Genomic DNA, 17,946 nt, shown 5'->3' on the forward strand with positions numbered 1-17,946 from the left:
AAATATTTTTGCACTACATTGCCTGTTAGAAAACCTTGCGTAACCAACATGTGAGACATGCACAGCGATATGAGACGAGAACAGGATCTTCTGAGGTTCTGTGTAAAAGAAAGCGAGTGATTTTACACTACACTGAGCATGTATACCTTGTTTTCCCTGTTAATCATAAACCGTGGGTTTTTGCACTGAATGTAGGCCATTGTTATGAGATATTCGACACCCACACAGTTAGGGTTTCCAGATCCAGATATTAAAGAGCCAGAAATGTAGAAAATCCATGTGTGTACAAAGGAGGCATTGGGAACATGTATAGCGGCCAGGCAACCTGGACAGATACCTAAATTTGTTACAAGGGACAGATGACTGCATTATGAACTGCAGGTAGTATAGATGATTGAAATGAATGAACCAAAGAGGTCTATGTTGCTGAGAATTCATTGCCATAACACTAGATGGCAGAGTCACCTTTACATAACAGTTTCTGCCAAAAAGCCTTAAAAGGCTGTATGCAAATATCTTAAGAAACACAAGTAGCAAATGCAAATAAGCTTTTTACTTTTTCCCCCCACTATTATGACCGTGAAAGTTGCATGTATTAAAGTCGACAAAACCAGAAGGCCTTAAAAGAAATATTAGTTTCACTTCTCATTTTCCCTCATACATATTCCCATTTTCTTTTTTTCTTTTTTCTTTTTGTTAAAGGTATGGGAACTTAATAAAAATAAAATAAAATAAAAACATTACTAGTTCGACATCAGTAGCCACTTACACACACACATAAAAAAAAAAAAAAAAAAAAAAAAAAATTTAGAGCAACAAAGCTTTAGTAAAATCACTTCAACCTTAGAAGCAGCCAGGATTTTGAAACTGACAATTATTATTATTTTTTAACAACATAACAACAAGGTGCATGGCATTCATTTGCCTTTTTTTATCCCTGAAAACAGTGCTTAAAGGGATAGTTCACCCGAAAATGACAATTCTGTCATTAATTACTCTCCCTCATTTAGTTCCAAACCCGTAAGACATTTGTTTATTTCCAGAACACAAATTAAGATCTTTTTGATGAAATCTGAGCTTTCTGTCCCTCCATACGCAACTACCACTTTGACGCTAAAGTTCATAAGAAATCGTAAAACTAATCCAAATGAATCGAGCGGTTTAGCCCAAATTTTCTGGGCTACCAAGGGACACCATTGCTTTATACACTGAACAGATTTAATTAAGGCTTTTATTCACATATAAATACTCGTCAACTCACAAGTCAGTTATGGTAAACAGAAGCTCAAGCATGTTCACTTACGCAGTATGTTTGAGCTTCTTTATGTTCGCTGATCAATGTTTAAACCTTAATTCAATCTGTTCATCATATAAAGCGATCGAGTCCCTTCAGAAAATTTGGATTAAACCGCTCGATTCGTTTTACGATCTCTTTATGATCTTTTTGAAGCGTCAAAGTGGCAGTTGCGTAACTGTCAATGGAGGGACAGAAAGCTCTCAGATATCATCAAAAAGATCTTCATTTGTGTTCCAAAGATGAACGAAGGTCTTACGGGTTTGGTACAACATGAGGGAGAGTAAATGTTGACAATTTTCATTTTTGGGTGAACTATCTCTTTAAGATAATAGCTCACTCAAGCAAATTTATGAAAACAAAACGTCTGGCCAAAGTTCAGATTGAGCGAGGCAGTGATGATAACAAGATGATGTTGTCTTTTTCCACTTGGAAAAATACACCCTGAAATGGGCAGACACCCGTCACGTCACAAACCACAGAGCTCATGCTCACCAGCAGACTTGCACAAGCACAAATGCACACAAATCTGAAACCCCTTCTTCTTTTTGCTGGCTCCTGGAAATCAGTCATGGACTGTTGGAAATCCCCTGCATGCACACGACTACATCTTATCCTTTGTCATCCAAATGGTAGAGTAGCACTGAAGCTCCATGATCAGGAGGCAGGGTGTGGCAGCTCCCCAGGGCACAGATGCATGTGGCTGGGGAACATGAATACGGCAGCAGCTTGTACTGCTGGAACTCCTGGAGCACCACCTTCAGTCTCTTCCGCCTCCTCTCTGTCTCCTCCTCCTTGTCATCCCTCTGTTTCTCCCTCTCCCTCTGGGCTTCGTCCAGGTGGATCTTGCGTAGCAGGTTGTTGATGAGCACGGAGCGGCGGAGGTAAACCTCAGGGTCGTCTAGGAAACGCAGCTTCTGCAGAGATAGGCGCAAGATGCAGCTGCGCTCCTCACGCAGGATCAGGTGCTGAGGAGAGACAGACAGGTAAGAGAGACAGACAGGTGAGAGAGACAGGCAGGTAAGAGAGACAGACAGGTGAGAGACAGACAGGTAAGAGAGACAGAGAGGTAAGAGACAGACAGGTGAGAGAAACAGACAGGTGAGAGAGACAGACAGACAGGTAAGAGAGACAGACAGGTGGAAGATGACAGGGACAGGTGATGTGACCGTTGCTGACATGAAATGGGCAACTAAATCAAAGAGGGTGACAGATAGGATCAGAAAGACAGACATGGTGCATATATGTGATTTTTTATTTATTTTTAAATGTTGAAATTAAATTTTTAATTGGAAATCTATCTATCTATCTATCTATCTATCTATCTATCTATCTATCTATCTATCTATCTATCTATCTATCTATCTATCTATCTATCCATCTATCCACCCATTCATCCATCCATCCATCTAACTATCCATCCACCCATCCATCCGCCCATCAATCCATCCATCTAACTATCCATCCACCGATCAATCCATCCAACTATCCATCCATCCACCATCCATCCATCCACCCATCCATCATCTAACTATCCATCCACCCATCAATCCATCCATCTACCTATCCATCCATCCATCCATCCACCCATCCATCCATCCATCTAACTATCCATCCACCCATCAATCCATCCAACTATCCATCCATCCACCATCCATCCACCCATCCATCCATCCACCCATCCATCATCTAACTATCCATCCACCCATTAATCCATCCATCTACCTATCCATCCATCCATCCATCCACCCATCCATCCACCCACCCACCCATCCATCCACCCACCCATCCATCCACCCACCCACCCATCCATCCATCCACCCACCCACCCATCCACCCACCCACCCATCCATCCATCCATCCATCCATCCACCCATCCATCCATCCATCTAACTATCCATCCACCCATCCATCCATCCACCCATCCATCCATCCACCCATCCATCCATCCATCCACCCACCCATCCATCCATCCATCCATCCATCCACCCATCCATCCATCCATCCACCCATCCACCCATCAATCCACCCACCCACCCACCCATCCATCCATCCATCCATCCATCCATCCATCCATCCATCCATCCATCCATCCATCCATCCATCAATCCACCCACCCACCCATCCATCCATCCATCCATCCATCCATCCACCCATCCATCCATCCATCCATCCATCCATCCATCCACCCATCCATCCACCCATCCATCCATCCATCCATCCATCCATCCATCCATCCATCCACCCATCCATCCACCCATCCATCCATCCATCCATCCATCCATCCATCCATCCATCCATCAATCCACCCACCCACCCATCCATCCATCCATCCATCCATCCACCCATCCATCCATCCATCCATCCATCCATCCATCCATCCATCCATCCATCCATCCACCCATCCATCCATCCACCCATCCATCCATCCATCCATCCATCCATCCATCCATCCATCCATCCATCCATCCATCCATCCATCCACCCATCCATCCATCCATCCACCCATCCACCCATCCATCCATCCATCCATCAATCCACCCACCCACCCACCCATCCATCCATCCATCCATCCACCCACCCACCCATCTATCTAACTATCCATCCATCTATCCATAAACTTCCAAACTTTTTTCAAAACAAGGCTTTGTCAAGCCAATATTCAAAGTTACACTTGTGAATTTATTGAATGTAAATTAATTTAACTATACTTCCTTTCATTCAAATTTTAATTGCAATTCTGCATCCTGTTTTTGCTTCCTCAATTAGAAATTCAGAAAGTGAACTGGAATTTAAAAGGCATTCTTAGTTCAGATCTGAACTGTGCTAAAAAAAATCAGCAGTCTCAGCACATATCAGCCGACACTCACTTTTTGTAAATATCCATGTAGGCTTCCCTGAACATCCTCCTCTTCCGCATATTTTCGCTTAAAGTAGGCGACTTTCGACGTTGTCGACCGTTGAGGGCACTCTTAGAGGAAAGACTCTGCGGATAAGCACACAAGGACTCTGTGAAACTGGCTTTGCAACTGGATGGAAATTGAACTTTTACAAATGTAACAGATCTCTCTTTCAATCCCTCGCTGGGGATGACGATTCACCTTCAAACAATGCCATCATCTGTGTCCTCAAACACCATGGCCCGGTTTCACAGAGAGGGCTTAGATTAAGCCAGGATTAGACCTTAGTTCAATTAGGAAATTTAAGTAGCTTTTATAAACATGCCTTGGAAAAAAAAAACATTACTGGTTGCATCTTAAGATAAAACAATGGCTCTGCCATATTTTAAGATATGTCAGTGCTAGCTGCTTTGAGTTAAGACAGCTCAAACATGCATTTTAGTCTGGGAGGTTTAAGCCTTGTCTGTGAAACAGGGGGTATATGTCATGGGTAAAGTGGATTAGGTTAGACTACAGTCAGTGTGTTATGTAACTATGTCTGTGTGTGTTGTGTGTTTTAATTACCTGAGGACTGCTTCACGCAGACACACTCACACGTCTCTCTGACAAATCCTCTATTCACCTGAGGCTCTTTCCTCTGGCTCACACACATTGCCTAATGGTTCCTAGTCAGAGAGAAAAAGACAGAGAGAGAGTATCGTTTACTGGATCCTACTGTTTCCTATCTGATTTCAGTTGACTAAAGTTAAATTGGCGTGAATGTGTGACAACTAGAACTGATCTTCCTTACATACAGATCAGTGCAGTTCTGTCTCAAAGAAGCTAAAACAAATCGCACAGTATAAATGCAATGGCATCTGCAGGAAGCTGTGCTTTAGTTGCACAATGTCTTGCTGCTGCGTTTTATTTATCAGGTTCAAAGAAACGTGCCGTGTGCTCTGTCAATAGCGGTGCGGGGCACAATAACCGTGGGTGGGTAGATTAGTGTGGGCTGCATGTCAGTGTGTGTGCGCTAGAGAGAGAGAGAGAGAGAGAGAGAGAGAGAGAGAGAGAGAATATAAACCAATAAGGTTTTTGTCTTCACTGTACATTCTTTTAGTTGCATTTGGTTAAACTGTACAAATACAGGGACGATATTGGATGCCATTTTGGGGACGATCAGTTATTACTGTAAACGTGATTAAATTGTATCATTTAAAAATAATTTTAACACAGGTCCTGTTTAAGCTATTAAGATGTACTGAAAACAAGGATTTTATAAAGCAACATGATGACAAAGTTCATATGATGTTCATGTAAGAGAATTCTGGCAACGTCCCATTCACCATACATTAATTAAAAATTCTTACAGTATTCTTAATTATTATAATTAAGGCAATTAATATTTTAACAATATTTTAACATTTAAAGTATTTTTGTCTTGATAAAGGTGCACTCTGGCCAATATAACAGTTGTCTAGTATGGATGAAACACCATGCAAAAGCAATCATTTTCACTTTAATGCTATTGTAGACATAGGATCCAGCTATGATTCATTCAGCAAAATTGTCCAAAAAAATTAGAGTTACAAAGATCCAGTATTCTGCTGGTCATGTGATATCAACATGGCCCACATGAGGTAACTTGTTCCATGTAAATGAAAGCATCTGTAATTATGTTAGTAATTTTAATGGAAAATTCATCTAAAATGTAAAAATTCATTTTTAGGGGTAAAACTTTTTAATGAGGAAAAAAATTAAGTGCATCTTTAAATATATAATTTTTCCGTAAATGAAAAAAATATTTATACTCTTTACTTTACTTTTTTATATATATATACATATTTATTTATTTATTCTGCGGTAAAATTGAAACAAAATAGTTTTTTAACCGTATCGTAGCTGTTCTTTACTGTAGTATATAGTACATTATCTTTTAAGAATGTTATTTTCATTTTTCTTTTTTTGCAGTGAGTGTACCAAATAAGTACATTTAATAACTGAAAGTCCAACATGCATGCATACTGTGATAGTGCAGTACATTCAGCTACTCAACTGTCACGCTGATGAATGAATCACAGAACGCGCATTTTCCAAAAAAAAAAAAAAAAATTATTATAATAATTCAAACTATAAAATGGGTGTTATAGGCTATAAACTATTATATAAGTGCAAAATAAACAAATGCATGCAGTAAAATGTAATGATGATATTAAAAACCAATATGATTAACAAAGGTAAATGATCATACCTTATTTATAAAGCAACATTAACAGTCCCTGCACGCGCGTTCATCAGATCAGAGGTATAAAGGAGCTCATATTGTGCCGAATGTAGCCGCTTTCAGCTCCGCGTGAGCTTGACGCTTCGCCCCCAGATGTCGAAGTCTAGCTTTTGATATAATCCCTGTAGTATTCGGCTCACTCTCGGCTCTTAAAATATCCTCTTTCTGTTCAGAAAGCAATAACAGACTGCACCGGCTCCTGATTGGTCGTCACTGAAACAGATGTTTCCTGTTGCTAGGAGAGTCACTAGGCAATGATGACGCTCCTGCATCAAACTCCCATTCTTCTCGCATCCTCTGCTGCTGCGTTTCCTCCTCCTCTCTCGTTGCGTATTTCTTAACATATGGCTTATCTAATTATAATCATTTCAGTTTTGAAAGGTTTTATTGCTCATATACTCCGACAACTTATCTCACTGGCATACATTTCAAAACCTCTTAAATAATCTTTTAACCTCACATCTCCAAGCTTTATCAGGTTCAAGCATAAGCAATTCTTCCACTCCCATATGCAAACAGTAAATAAATTAAATTTGGGCTTTTTTAAAAAAAAAAAATTTAACGCGTGAAATACAGTAGATACGCAATTAATGCATATTCTCAGAAAAAAAGGCACAAAAGCTGTTTTGTGGCACGGTACCCAATCAAAAGATAGGCCTACACACATATTGGTACCAAAAGTGTAGGCCTATATTAGTATAGTAAATATTAGACAGCATCATTTTTTTCTGTCATCCTTTGGCTGCGCTACAGTATACGATCATGCTATTATTCATTCAAGTGCTGTTAAACCATTCAAGCATGATAAGATGAATAAAAGTACTCAAATATCACGCACAGAATACAGCATTGAGTTTCGCGCTTGAACGGACAAAAACTTTCAAAATTCCTGTTTTGTAGAGTATCCTCAGTCTTACGCATATTCATAAATTAGTTAAATAAAGCAAAGAGTTGGATGCGTGTCAGAGCCGCGTCATGCCTTAAAGTGACGGCAGCCTAATAAACCTGCTGTTTATCATTAATGTTAATCAAATAACAAAATACAGAGAAAAATCAATCCCTTATTAAAGCTACAAAAGTTATTCAGTCAACTGAATAACTTTTGTAGCTTTAATAAGGATTAGTCTAGATTTAATTGATAATTTATGCAGTGAAGGCTGTGCAATGTTTGATTATATTCGCTGCTGGCAAAACCAGCAAGGCAAGTTTGAGAGGTGACGCCCCGGAAAATCTTGCGAGAATCACGACTTGCTTTACGGCACGACGTCACATACATCAACAACATATGAAGCAGCCTCTATGAAAGACACTAGCATGCATTTCAGTGAATCATGGCAGAGTCGACGAAGAAAGCGCAGTCTGAAGAGTGAGTGGTATTTACGACAAGTACTCCACAGCAACTCTAGGGGTCGCTGTTTGACAAAAACGGAAACTGAATAGTATGCCTTTAAAACACTGTTGACAAGGTTACATGGGTCAAAAACAACGAAAACAATAACTTTTTTGTGCAGTTTAGCAGGACAGGTAAAAAACTGAACTGGCCCGGCTGGTTGTTTCACCATTATTTTGGAGAATCAATGTGAAAGTATTAGAATATAAAAATATATTAAAACCTTTAATTTTAGGTGCGATTAGGTGTGTGAAAAAAATTGCAATTAATTAGTAAATTTTTTTAAATCAACTGACAGCACAAAAATAGATAAAACACTCTCTTCTCAGTTTCATACACCCTTTCCATAAGAATGAGACTTAATCAGATGGGTAAAAGAATCCGATTACCAGATGAGTGATCACATGGTTGGTTACAGTCAATTATACATTTTTATCTGCCAGTATCACCTATTTTTGCAGCTGTGATACAATAAGATCAATGCATAGTTTTACATGAATAAAGATTTATTACCATTCTAAATCATAATGAAATAAAACAGAATTGCCAGAAAAGTCATGTCTTAGGGATATGTCTTTAATGATGGACAAAAATATATTCATTTATCTTCAAAACGACTATGAACGCATGCAAAACAGGCACTATTGATTTTTAAAACACAGAGGTCCATGCATCTGTAATGTTTCAGAGTTGTCCATGCTAATCTCCAATATCACTGGCTATAAATAAAAACTCCATATAAGTTTGACAAGATCAGGCACTTTATATATGCATAAAGCATTACAGACATGCATTAAAAAAAAGAGTGTGGGTTTTAATGTCATGAGGACAGTGTTTGGATTGTCAGAAAAAGATTTTCTTGGACATACATAAGACTATTTTTGGTAAGTAGGATTGGTCTCTTTTCATGCAGTTACAATGAAATGGGATCGGAGCTTTCAAGCTTCAAAACGGATTCACAAGCATCATAAAAATAGTCCATATGACTTGGGCACTATACTCCAGGTCTTCTCAAACCAAACAATAACTTTGTGTGAGGAACAGGCTGAAATCTATTCAATGATAATCCACAGTGGTCTGTTAAGCATTTGTGATCAGATCATTTAGTCATTGAGTCAGATGAATCCAAAAACCAGACCAGTTGATTCAAATGAATGTGAAAGGATTCATTCGCTGATCATATTCATGCAGAGTAGATCAAAGTCAAATTTTTCAAAGAAATCAAATCTTTTTGAAGCCTGACCGCACCAGTCCTCATTCACTTCCATTACTGAAAAGAGTTTAAAAAAATGCAACTTTTGTTTTCCACAGAAGAATGATATAAAGTTTGGAACATCGTGAGGGTGAGTAAATAATGACAGAAATTTCATTTTTGGGTGAACTATGATTTAAGCATAGTTAAGTCATTTGGTGATATTGCTTATTCTGGATAACTTGTGCACCCCTTTTAACAGCAATATAAAAGTATCCTAACTTTCATCATAACACTGTCCAGAACTATAAATGATGGCGTGTTTTTATGTAAAATGTAATAAAAACAAACAGCTTCAGTGTCATCAGTTGGAGAGCATGAATGAAAGTGCAGCTTTCCACTCATTTGGGCTTTCAAAACCTCGCCAATAACCACCAACTGTGTTCTGGTGTGGGTCTGAACTTGAGGCTTAAAATCATCTGAAGAAAGGCATTTAATCATTTCAAATCAATCCTCCATTCATTAAATCACTAGGTGACAATCCCTGTGGCTCGGGCAATAATGCGTTTTAATTGGTTGCTGTTGGGGTTAAAGAGAGTAGTCTGTATATAACGCCGTGATGTCATTTCCTGGTTACCAGATAAAAGGCTGCATAAAGTATTCTCAGGGAGAAGAAGAGTGGTGTGGCGTGGGTGTTTCTTTGTGCTTCCAAGATTTTCAGAATTACATGCCTTATCTTTGTTCGACACTATTAAAAGCTGCTTGTTCATTCCCGTTTTTTGTGGGTATTTTTGGCCTTGGCTGTCACCTCCTTCCCAAAGGAATTTCCAGCTGAAATAAGAGAGATTACATTTCTATCTCTCTCCTCTAAGCATCCAGTAGTGTGTGCCAGCGGCAGACCTGTTGGTTTCCGCTCTCCTTCATGTCCTGCCAGTGAAGAAGTTCCTCCTCACCGCTGCTGTTCTGGCCCAGAGCCACCCAGCCAATCATCTCCTTGCGTTTCATATTCCGCCGATTGTAAATGGAGACCATTAATGTGACGTCGGACAGTTGGAACAGCGCCACCTGGAAGACAAACGTCTCCTTGAAGACCGGATTCGGCTGACTGCGACGGATGGATGTCTTACAGCGGGATATCTCCTGTCCCATAGAGTTCAACAGAGTGAGCTTCCCAAACGTATCTGAAAGAGAAAGACAGGTCACTAAATCTCGACTGAATGAATACGTTTAAAAAAATAATAATTTCTACATCAACCTTTGTGTGATTTATTCCATCTAAACAGTTTTGAGCCCCAATGATCAACATTTCTGTTATTAGATAGCAATGATCTGTAAGTTGTGTTATTTTGGACATTAAAAGCTTTATGTCTATTTATGTCTATGTAATTGTGGGGTTTATAATTAAATTAATTAATTAAATTAATAATTAATTATACTACCATTCAAAAGTTTGGGACCATAAGTTTTTTTTTTCTTCAGCAGGGACACAATAAATTGAGTCAAAAGTGACATTTATGTTACAAAAGTTTTTTTTTTTTTTTTTTTTACTTTCTGTTCATCATTATGTGACCCTGGACCACAAAACCAGTCACATGTCGCACGGGTATATTTGTGGCAATAGCCAACAATACATTGTATGGGTCAAAATGATAGATTTTTCTTTTATGCCAAAAATCATTAGGATATTAAGTAAAGATCATGTTCCATGAAGATATTTAGTAAATTATTTAAATATATAAAACATTTATTTTTGTGAGTGAATGCAGCACTATCGCGAACATAAATTGACAACTTTAAAGGCGATTTTCTCAATGTTTCGATTGTTTTGCACCCTCAGATTCCAGATGTTTAAATAGTTGTATCTCAACCAAATATTGTACTATCCTAACAAACCATACATTAATGGAAAGCTTATTTATTCATCCTTCATATGATGTATACATCTCAATTTCAAAATTGTGACCTATGTGACTGGTTTTGTGGTCCAGGGTCACATATGTTCCTGAAATCACGGTTTCCACAAAAACATTAAGCAGCACAACACTATGTTTTCAACATAGATAATAATAAGAAATGTTACTTGAGCACTAAATCAGCATATTAGAATGATTTCTGAAGGATCATGTAATCAGATTACTTTTTTCAAGTAACTAATAAAGTAATGCATTACTTTAAAATTATATCTGAGTTACTTTTTCAAATAAGTTACGCAATATTTTCCCATTTATAGACTGACACCTCTCTTCTGTCCACATGTTGAGAGAAATCAGGATTAGGTGCAGAGGCGTTGTGTGCGCAGTGTCTACACTAAATGTGACCATGCATTTACTCATCTCACTTGCACAAAAAACAGATTTAGTATTAGTATTATAAGGGAGTAATGCAATATTGTAATGCATTACTTTTAAAGGGATACTCCACTTTTTTTTGGAAATAGGCTCATTTTACAACTCCCCCAGAGTTAAACTGTTGAGTTTTACCGTTTTCGAATCCATTCAGCCGATCTCCGGGTCTGGCGGTACCACTTTTAGCATAGCTTAGCATAGATCATAGAATCGGACAGGACCATTAGCATCTCTCTCAAAAAAATTACCAAAGAGTTTCGATATTTTTCCTATTTAAAACTTGACTCTTCTGTAGTTACATCGTGTACTAAGACCGACAGAAAATGTAAAGTTGCGATTTTCTAGGCTGATATGGCTAGGAACTATACTCTCATTCCTGCGTAATAATCAAGAAAGTTTGCTGCCGTACCATGAGTTCAGCAGGCGTAATGATATGACGCAGCGCCTGAAAATAGTCCCCAGCTCAGTAACTTCCAACGTGACCGTGACTAAGTTTGTCTAACCTATTAGACCTATTTTCAGGCGCTGCGTCATATCATTACGCCTGCTGGACTCATGGTACGAGTTGTAAAATGAGCCTATTTCCCAAAAAAGTGGAGTATCCCTTTAAAGGTAACTTTCCCCAACACTGGGATCATGTGACACTGAAGACTGAAGTAATGGCCATCACAGAAATACATTTTAATATTAAAATATAAAAGTTTTTCACAATGAAATAATATTTCACAATGTTTTTATTGTATTTTTGATCAAATAAATTCGGGTAAGGTAAAGATAAGAGACTTCTTAACAGACATAAACATTTTTTTTTGAATGGTAGAATAGGTTGGTACAGTAACAAATATTGTTTTATTTTGACCCTTGGCTTAAGGCCAATTCACACCGCACAGACAAACAAGAATAAACACGCCTGTTGTGTTTTGTCAGATCAGTGTGTTACCCCTGTTGGCGCTAGTTTTCAACTGACTGACCATGTTCAATCAGTGTTTGTTGGTGTCTGTTGGGGCGGTGTGAACATGACAGTTATATTTCGTTCAATTTTAAATCCAACTGCCAACTTGTTTGTTGGTGTGTGTCTGTGTGGTGTGAAGTGGCCTTTAGGATGATCACTAACACAAAACTGTGACTCAGCATGATAACAGAGAACAGTATGTGTCTGTCTGTGTATGTTTGTGTGGTTTTCTCCAGTGGTAACTCGTCGACTTGATGCGAGAGGTGTGTGAAAAGATCTGGTGCTCTGTGATCGATTAAATGTCATGTAACTCTATTCACCCAGGAGCATAATTGCGAGATGTGACTGAGGCGATTAAGATTCATACAAACAGCATGAACTCTAAAAGCCTGATGTTTGACCCACAACACGTGTGAGGATGACGCATTCAAAATGTGCATGTACAAATGTGTGTTCTAGCAGCTCATTCGTTTAGAAAGGATTTATTGCAGTACATTTACTCTGAATCAATATCACACGGCTTTACGAAAGGTTATTTGCCCAAGAGTCACTCCTGATGGTTTAATGATGCCTGTGAATGTGTTTCTGAGCCTGTTAGTGTGAGTGGGACGGTGTGTTTACCTGGAGGTCTGTTGAGTGCGAAGTTTCGGAAGTGGCTGCCTTTAATGATCTCCACAGACAGGCGTCCTGTGGTGGCGTTATACGATAAACCCAGCAGTAGTTCTGGATTTCCACCGTGAGACACAGACTGACTGGAGGAAGCACTGTCACTCTGTGCGCTGAAAGACGCCTGGGAGTCTATTGTCTGCGGGGAGGGAGACGGAGAGATGCCAATGTGACCTGATTCGTTGGTATTTCTATGTAAAGTGTAGTTAAACATAGTTTTCAACACATGAAGACACTGTAAAATTGTACAAATATCCTCTCCGGACACTTTTGGCCGCTAATGTACAACCCCATTTCGAGAAAAGTTAGGACATTTGGTAAAATGCAATAAAATCAAGTATCTGTGATTTGTTCATTCTCTTTAGCCTTTTTTTTTACTGACAAAAGTACAAAGAAAAGATTTTCAATGTTTTGCACTGACCATGTTAATTGTATTTTGATTTTGTTTGGCTGCAACACACTCCAAAAAAGTTGCGACAGAGGCATGTTTACCACTGTGTCACTTCACCTTTCCTTTTAATTACACTTTTTAATCATGTGGGAGTTGAGGATACTAATTGTTGCAGTTTTGCAAGTGGAATTTTTGCCCAATCTCGCCAGATGCAAGACAGCTGCTCAACAGTCTGTGGTCGTCGTTGTCTGATTCTTCTTTTCATGATGGGCCGTACATTTTCAATTAGAGACAGATCTGGACTGGAGGTGTAGAGTGTCTATGAAACCACACTGTTGTAGCATTATGCAGAATGAGGCCTGGCATTGTCTTGCTTCCCAGGAAAGATGTCATCTTGATGGCAGTATTTGTCTCCGTACAATCCCAACATCCACCTCCACATCCATGGTACCTTCACACGTGTGCAAGTCACATGCCGTTTGCACTGATGAACCCCATACCATGACAGATGTTTGCTTTTGCACCTTCTGCTAATGAAAGTCTGGATGGTCCCTTTCATCTTTAAGACTGAGAACTCAATGTCTGTTTTCTCCAAAAACAAGATGAAATGTGGACTCATCTTGTGAGTCCACATTTCCACTGTGTCCACATTTCCACAGCACACATTTCCACTGTGTTTTTTTTGGGGATAATCTGAGATGAGCTCAGGGCCAGAGAACTCGGTGGCATCTTTACATAAAATTGATGTATAGCTTTCTCCTTGAAATATAAATACTTTGCAATCTTGAATTGTTCGAGAATTCTCTCCTGAAATTTGGCACAATATGATGAGCCATGACCCATCTTTGCTTGCAAAGACTGAGATGCTCCTTTTATACCCAATCACGATACCCTCACCTATTACCAGTCCTCCTGCTTATTGTGGACAGTTTAACTTGGATATTCTGTAATCTTTTCACTTTTATTTTGCCTTTCACAACTTTTATGGAATGTGTTGCCGCCATCTAAAAAAAATAATATATATATATATATATATATATTTACAAATTACAATTCATTTTCCCATAGTTTACATCAGGAAATACTGTCAGAGTAAACTGTTATATTGACATCTTCACTGATAACCATTGTTATCTTGTTCATTTATTATGGATGGATGGATGGATGGATGGATGGATGGATGGATGGATGGATGGATGGATGGATGGATGGATTGACGGATTGACGGATTGATTGACGGACGATAGATAGATAGATTTTTTTTTTGTACGGTTGACCTAACATCTAATATAAATATATATTTTTAAAAAATCTTTATTTAATACATATAAAATTGTGGTGGGGCAAAAAATAAATAAATAAATAAACTGGCCCAACCACACCAGTTTAAAAAAAGAAACAAAAGAGAGTATTATCATAGCAATTTACACACCTTGAGATTACATCGTGGCTCCAGCAGCAGCGTGATCTCGAACCTGCCTGTGTGTTGTAGCCTGCTCAGTCTGTACATGGCCTCTCCCATCATCCTCTCCCTGTTCATCTTCCCCAACGCGTACAGGCGGAACCGCAGCGCAGAGGAACCCAAATCCCCTGGCTCTAGATGCGTAAACCGGAAAGTCTCCTCGAACCTGGGCAAGGAGCCTTTCTGCACGGCCGTCTTGTGCCTCTGCCGTTTCCCAGGTAACAGCACCACGTGCACCTGCCAGGAGTCCATGCCACTCCGAGCCTTGTCTGGAATGTCTTGGGCCAAAATCACGGTGACCAGGAGCCTGTGGGTTTCAGCCCGGTAGTCCAGGGCAATTATGAGGTCGCCACATATTGAGATGTGTCCACGAGGAGAAGAGCTCAAAGGGTGGGACGGAGATTGTTCATGCTGTTAGAGAGTGGAAAAACACACACACATACTCAATGCATATATAAACAAACAGATCTAAACACACACTCACACACATCATACACAACCTCCCACCTCTTACACCTCTCTTAACTAAGTGAGAAAGATTTTACTGTGAAAACCTTATACATGAACACGAGGTGTTTCCATCAGCAATGGCTATGAGAGCTATAGAGCAGACGACTCATGAATATTCATTAGAATTTAGTTCTCATAACTGTGAAGATCTCTGTGGAGAGATTTAGAGGATCTAATTATAAATGGAAAAGTTAAAACATAGACATTAAATTATGTATAAATCTAAATCTCTAATATTTCAAATGTTTAAAAGTTTGGGGCTGGTAAGATTTTGTTTCGTTTTTGAAAGAAGTCTCATGCTCACCAAGGCTACATTTATTTGATCAATAATACAGTAAAAAACATAATATTGTGAAATATTATTACAATTTAGAATAACTATTTTTTTCTATTTTAATATATTTAATCCCGTAATGTAATTTATTCCTGTGAGGGTAAAGCTGAATTTTCAGCACTATTACTCCAGTCTTCAGTGTCACATGATCCTTCAGAAATCAGTCTAATATGCTGATTTGCTGCTCAAGAAACATTATTATTATCAATGTTGAAAACAGTTGTGCTGCTTAATATTTTTGTGGAAACCGTGATGCATTTTTCAGAATTCTTTGATAAATAGAAAGTAAAAAAACAAAGAAAAACAGCATTTATTTAAAATAGAAATCTTTGAAACAAATACAAATGTCTCTTTTGATCAATTTAATGGATCCTTGCTGAATAAAAGTATTAATTACTTAAAATTGTGGCAGTGTATGTAGGAAGTATAAAAAGTATAAGTACACACACCTCAGGGCTCCATGTAGGGAAACTATCCGTAGCCCCACTGTTGTCATAGCCATGGTTGTCAACTGCCAGGCTCCTTTGTGGGGTTTGCCGCCCCATGCTGCCCGGGCGACTGCCCTCATACCTGGGTAGATCCTCCAGACCGTCCCCTGTGTCCTGGGAGCCCACAGAAATCTGCTCCGCCATCAGAGAGAGGGGGTCTGTGGGGGTTCGGCCCTCAGGAAGAGGGCTCTGCGATAAGGGGTCTCTCGGCTCAGACCCAAAGCGTCGCCTGGTTGAGAGGGGATCTTGAAAACTCTGGACACTGTTTCTCTCAGCTTCTACATGGAGAGGGAGAAAGAACGAGACATAATTATTTCATATGCCTAAACTAATGTGTTGTCGGCTAACACTTCATAAGTGTCCCATTAGTTACTGTTAGTGAATGCATTAAAGGGATAGTTCACCCAAAAATATAAATGTTGTAATCATTTACTCATCCTCATGTTGTTCCAAATCTATGGATGCTTGTTTCTGCCACAGAATAAAAAATAAAAGTCAATTCTGACTTTTTTTCTCGCAATTGCGAGTTATAAAGTCAGAATTGCGTGATATAAAAGTCGCAATTACGTGTTTTATTCCCCCTCAGAATCTGACTTTATAACTTGCAATAGTGACTTTATATCACACAATTCTGACATTACAACTCGCAATTGCAAAAGGTCAGAATTGCGAGATGTAAACTCACAACTGTGAAAAAAGTCACAAAGTTTTTACATTTATTTATTACGTGGCGGAAACAAGCTTCCATACAAACCTGGTAGCCATTGACTGCCATAGTTCTTTTTTCTATACTATGGATTATGGAAGTCAATGGCTACTATACAATACAACTGTACAATACAACAATTTAATAAAAATACCACTGTTCATTGTTAAGCTCAGGTCCATTAAATAATATTAACATGAATAATGTATTAGTAAATGTTGAAATCAATATGAATCACAATTGCTAAATGCTTTAAAAGTATTTTTTATTGTTAGTTCATCTTAACTAATGAAGTTAACTAATGTTAACAAATGGAACCTTATAGTAAAGCGTGTCATGGTGAATAGCTAAATAGAAAATCGCACAATGAAGGAGATACTCGGAATGTCTTTTAAAGGGGTGGTTGATTATGATTTCACTTTTCTAACTTTAGTTAGTGTGTAATGTTGCTGTTTGAGCATAAACAACATCTGCCCAGTTACGACGCTCAAAGTTCAAAGCAAAGGGAGATATTTGCTTTTAAAGAAATTGCTTTTTAAGGACTACAACAAACAGCTGGTAGGGACAACACGACATTCCTCCTGGGTTAGTGATGTCACCAACCCTAGAATATACATAAACCCCGCCCCCTGAACACGATTTATAGATTAAGACAGAATATGCTAAGAATGACTAGAAGATAACTACACATCAGCTACATAAATTCATCAACTAACCATTCAGAAATGCCCTTGTTGCTTTCTACATGTTGTCACTTCTTCTTGAGTCTCTCCATCATTTACTCCGTTGACATCATCTGACTCCGGTTTGAACATAAAAGGCTAAAAGTTTTGTAATTTTCAGTGCATGTCTGTGTGATGTAAAAGGACACAAGCTCCGCCCTCTGTGCCGGGAGCAGCAGCTCATTTGCATTTAATGGAACAGAAACAAAACGGTGCGTTTTTGCTCACCCTCAAAAAGTGACAACTTTAACATGCTATATAAAAATATCTGTGGGGTATTTTGAGCTAAAACTTCACATACACACTCTGGGGACACCAGAGACTTATTTTA

At 38.8% G+C, this 17,946-nt stretch overlaps 1 protein-coding gene and 1 long non-coding RNA gene across 3 annotated transcripts in view; both read right to left on the minus strand.

The window, feature by feature from the left end:
* Positions 1 to 2,101: 2,101 nt before the first annotated feature.
* LOC309486772 lies at positions 2,102 to 6,864 on the minus strand. The gene is made up of 4 exons (XR_014201674.1): positions 6,425 to 6,864; positions 4,759 to 4,859; positions 4,165 to 4,280; positions 2,102 to 2,262 (listed from the first exon to the last, which is right to left on the minus strand). It is a non-coding gene; the product is annotated as an uncharacterized lncRNA (long non-coding RNA).
* Positions 6,865 to 8,402: 1,538 nt separating this feature from the next.
* The window catches only part of syt16 (synaptotagmin XVI), a 30,113-nt gene continuing 20,569 nt past the window's right edge, over positions 8,403 to 17,946 (minus strand). For both annotated transcript variants that reach the window (XM_082154483.1, XM_082154482.1), the window contains exons 4-7: positions 16,149 to 16,465; positions 14,826 to 15,266; positions 12,958 to 13,141; positions 8,403 to 10,220 (exon numbers count right to left, since the gene is read on the minus strand). In XM_082154483.1, the coding sequence (XP_082010609.1) occupies positions 9,907 to 10,220; positions 12,958 to 13,141; positions 14,826 to 15,266; positions 16,149 to 16,465 (1,256 nt within the window). In that variant the 3' untranslated portion in view covers positions 8,403 to 9,906. The remainder of the gene's footprint in view (positions 10,221 to 12,957; positions 13,142 to 14,825; positions 15,267 to 16,148; positions 16,466 to 17,946) is intronic.

This window comes from Leuciscus leuciscus, assembly GCF_965113295.1.
Source record: "Leuciscus leuciscus genome assembly, chromosome: 22".
NCBI lineage: Eukaryota > Metazoa > Chordata > Actinopteri > Cypriniformes > Leuciscidae > Leuciscus > Leuciscus leuciscus.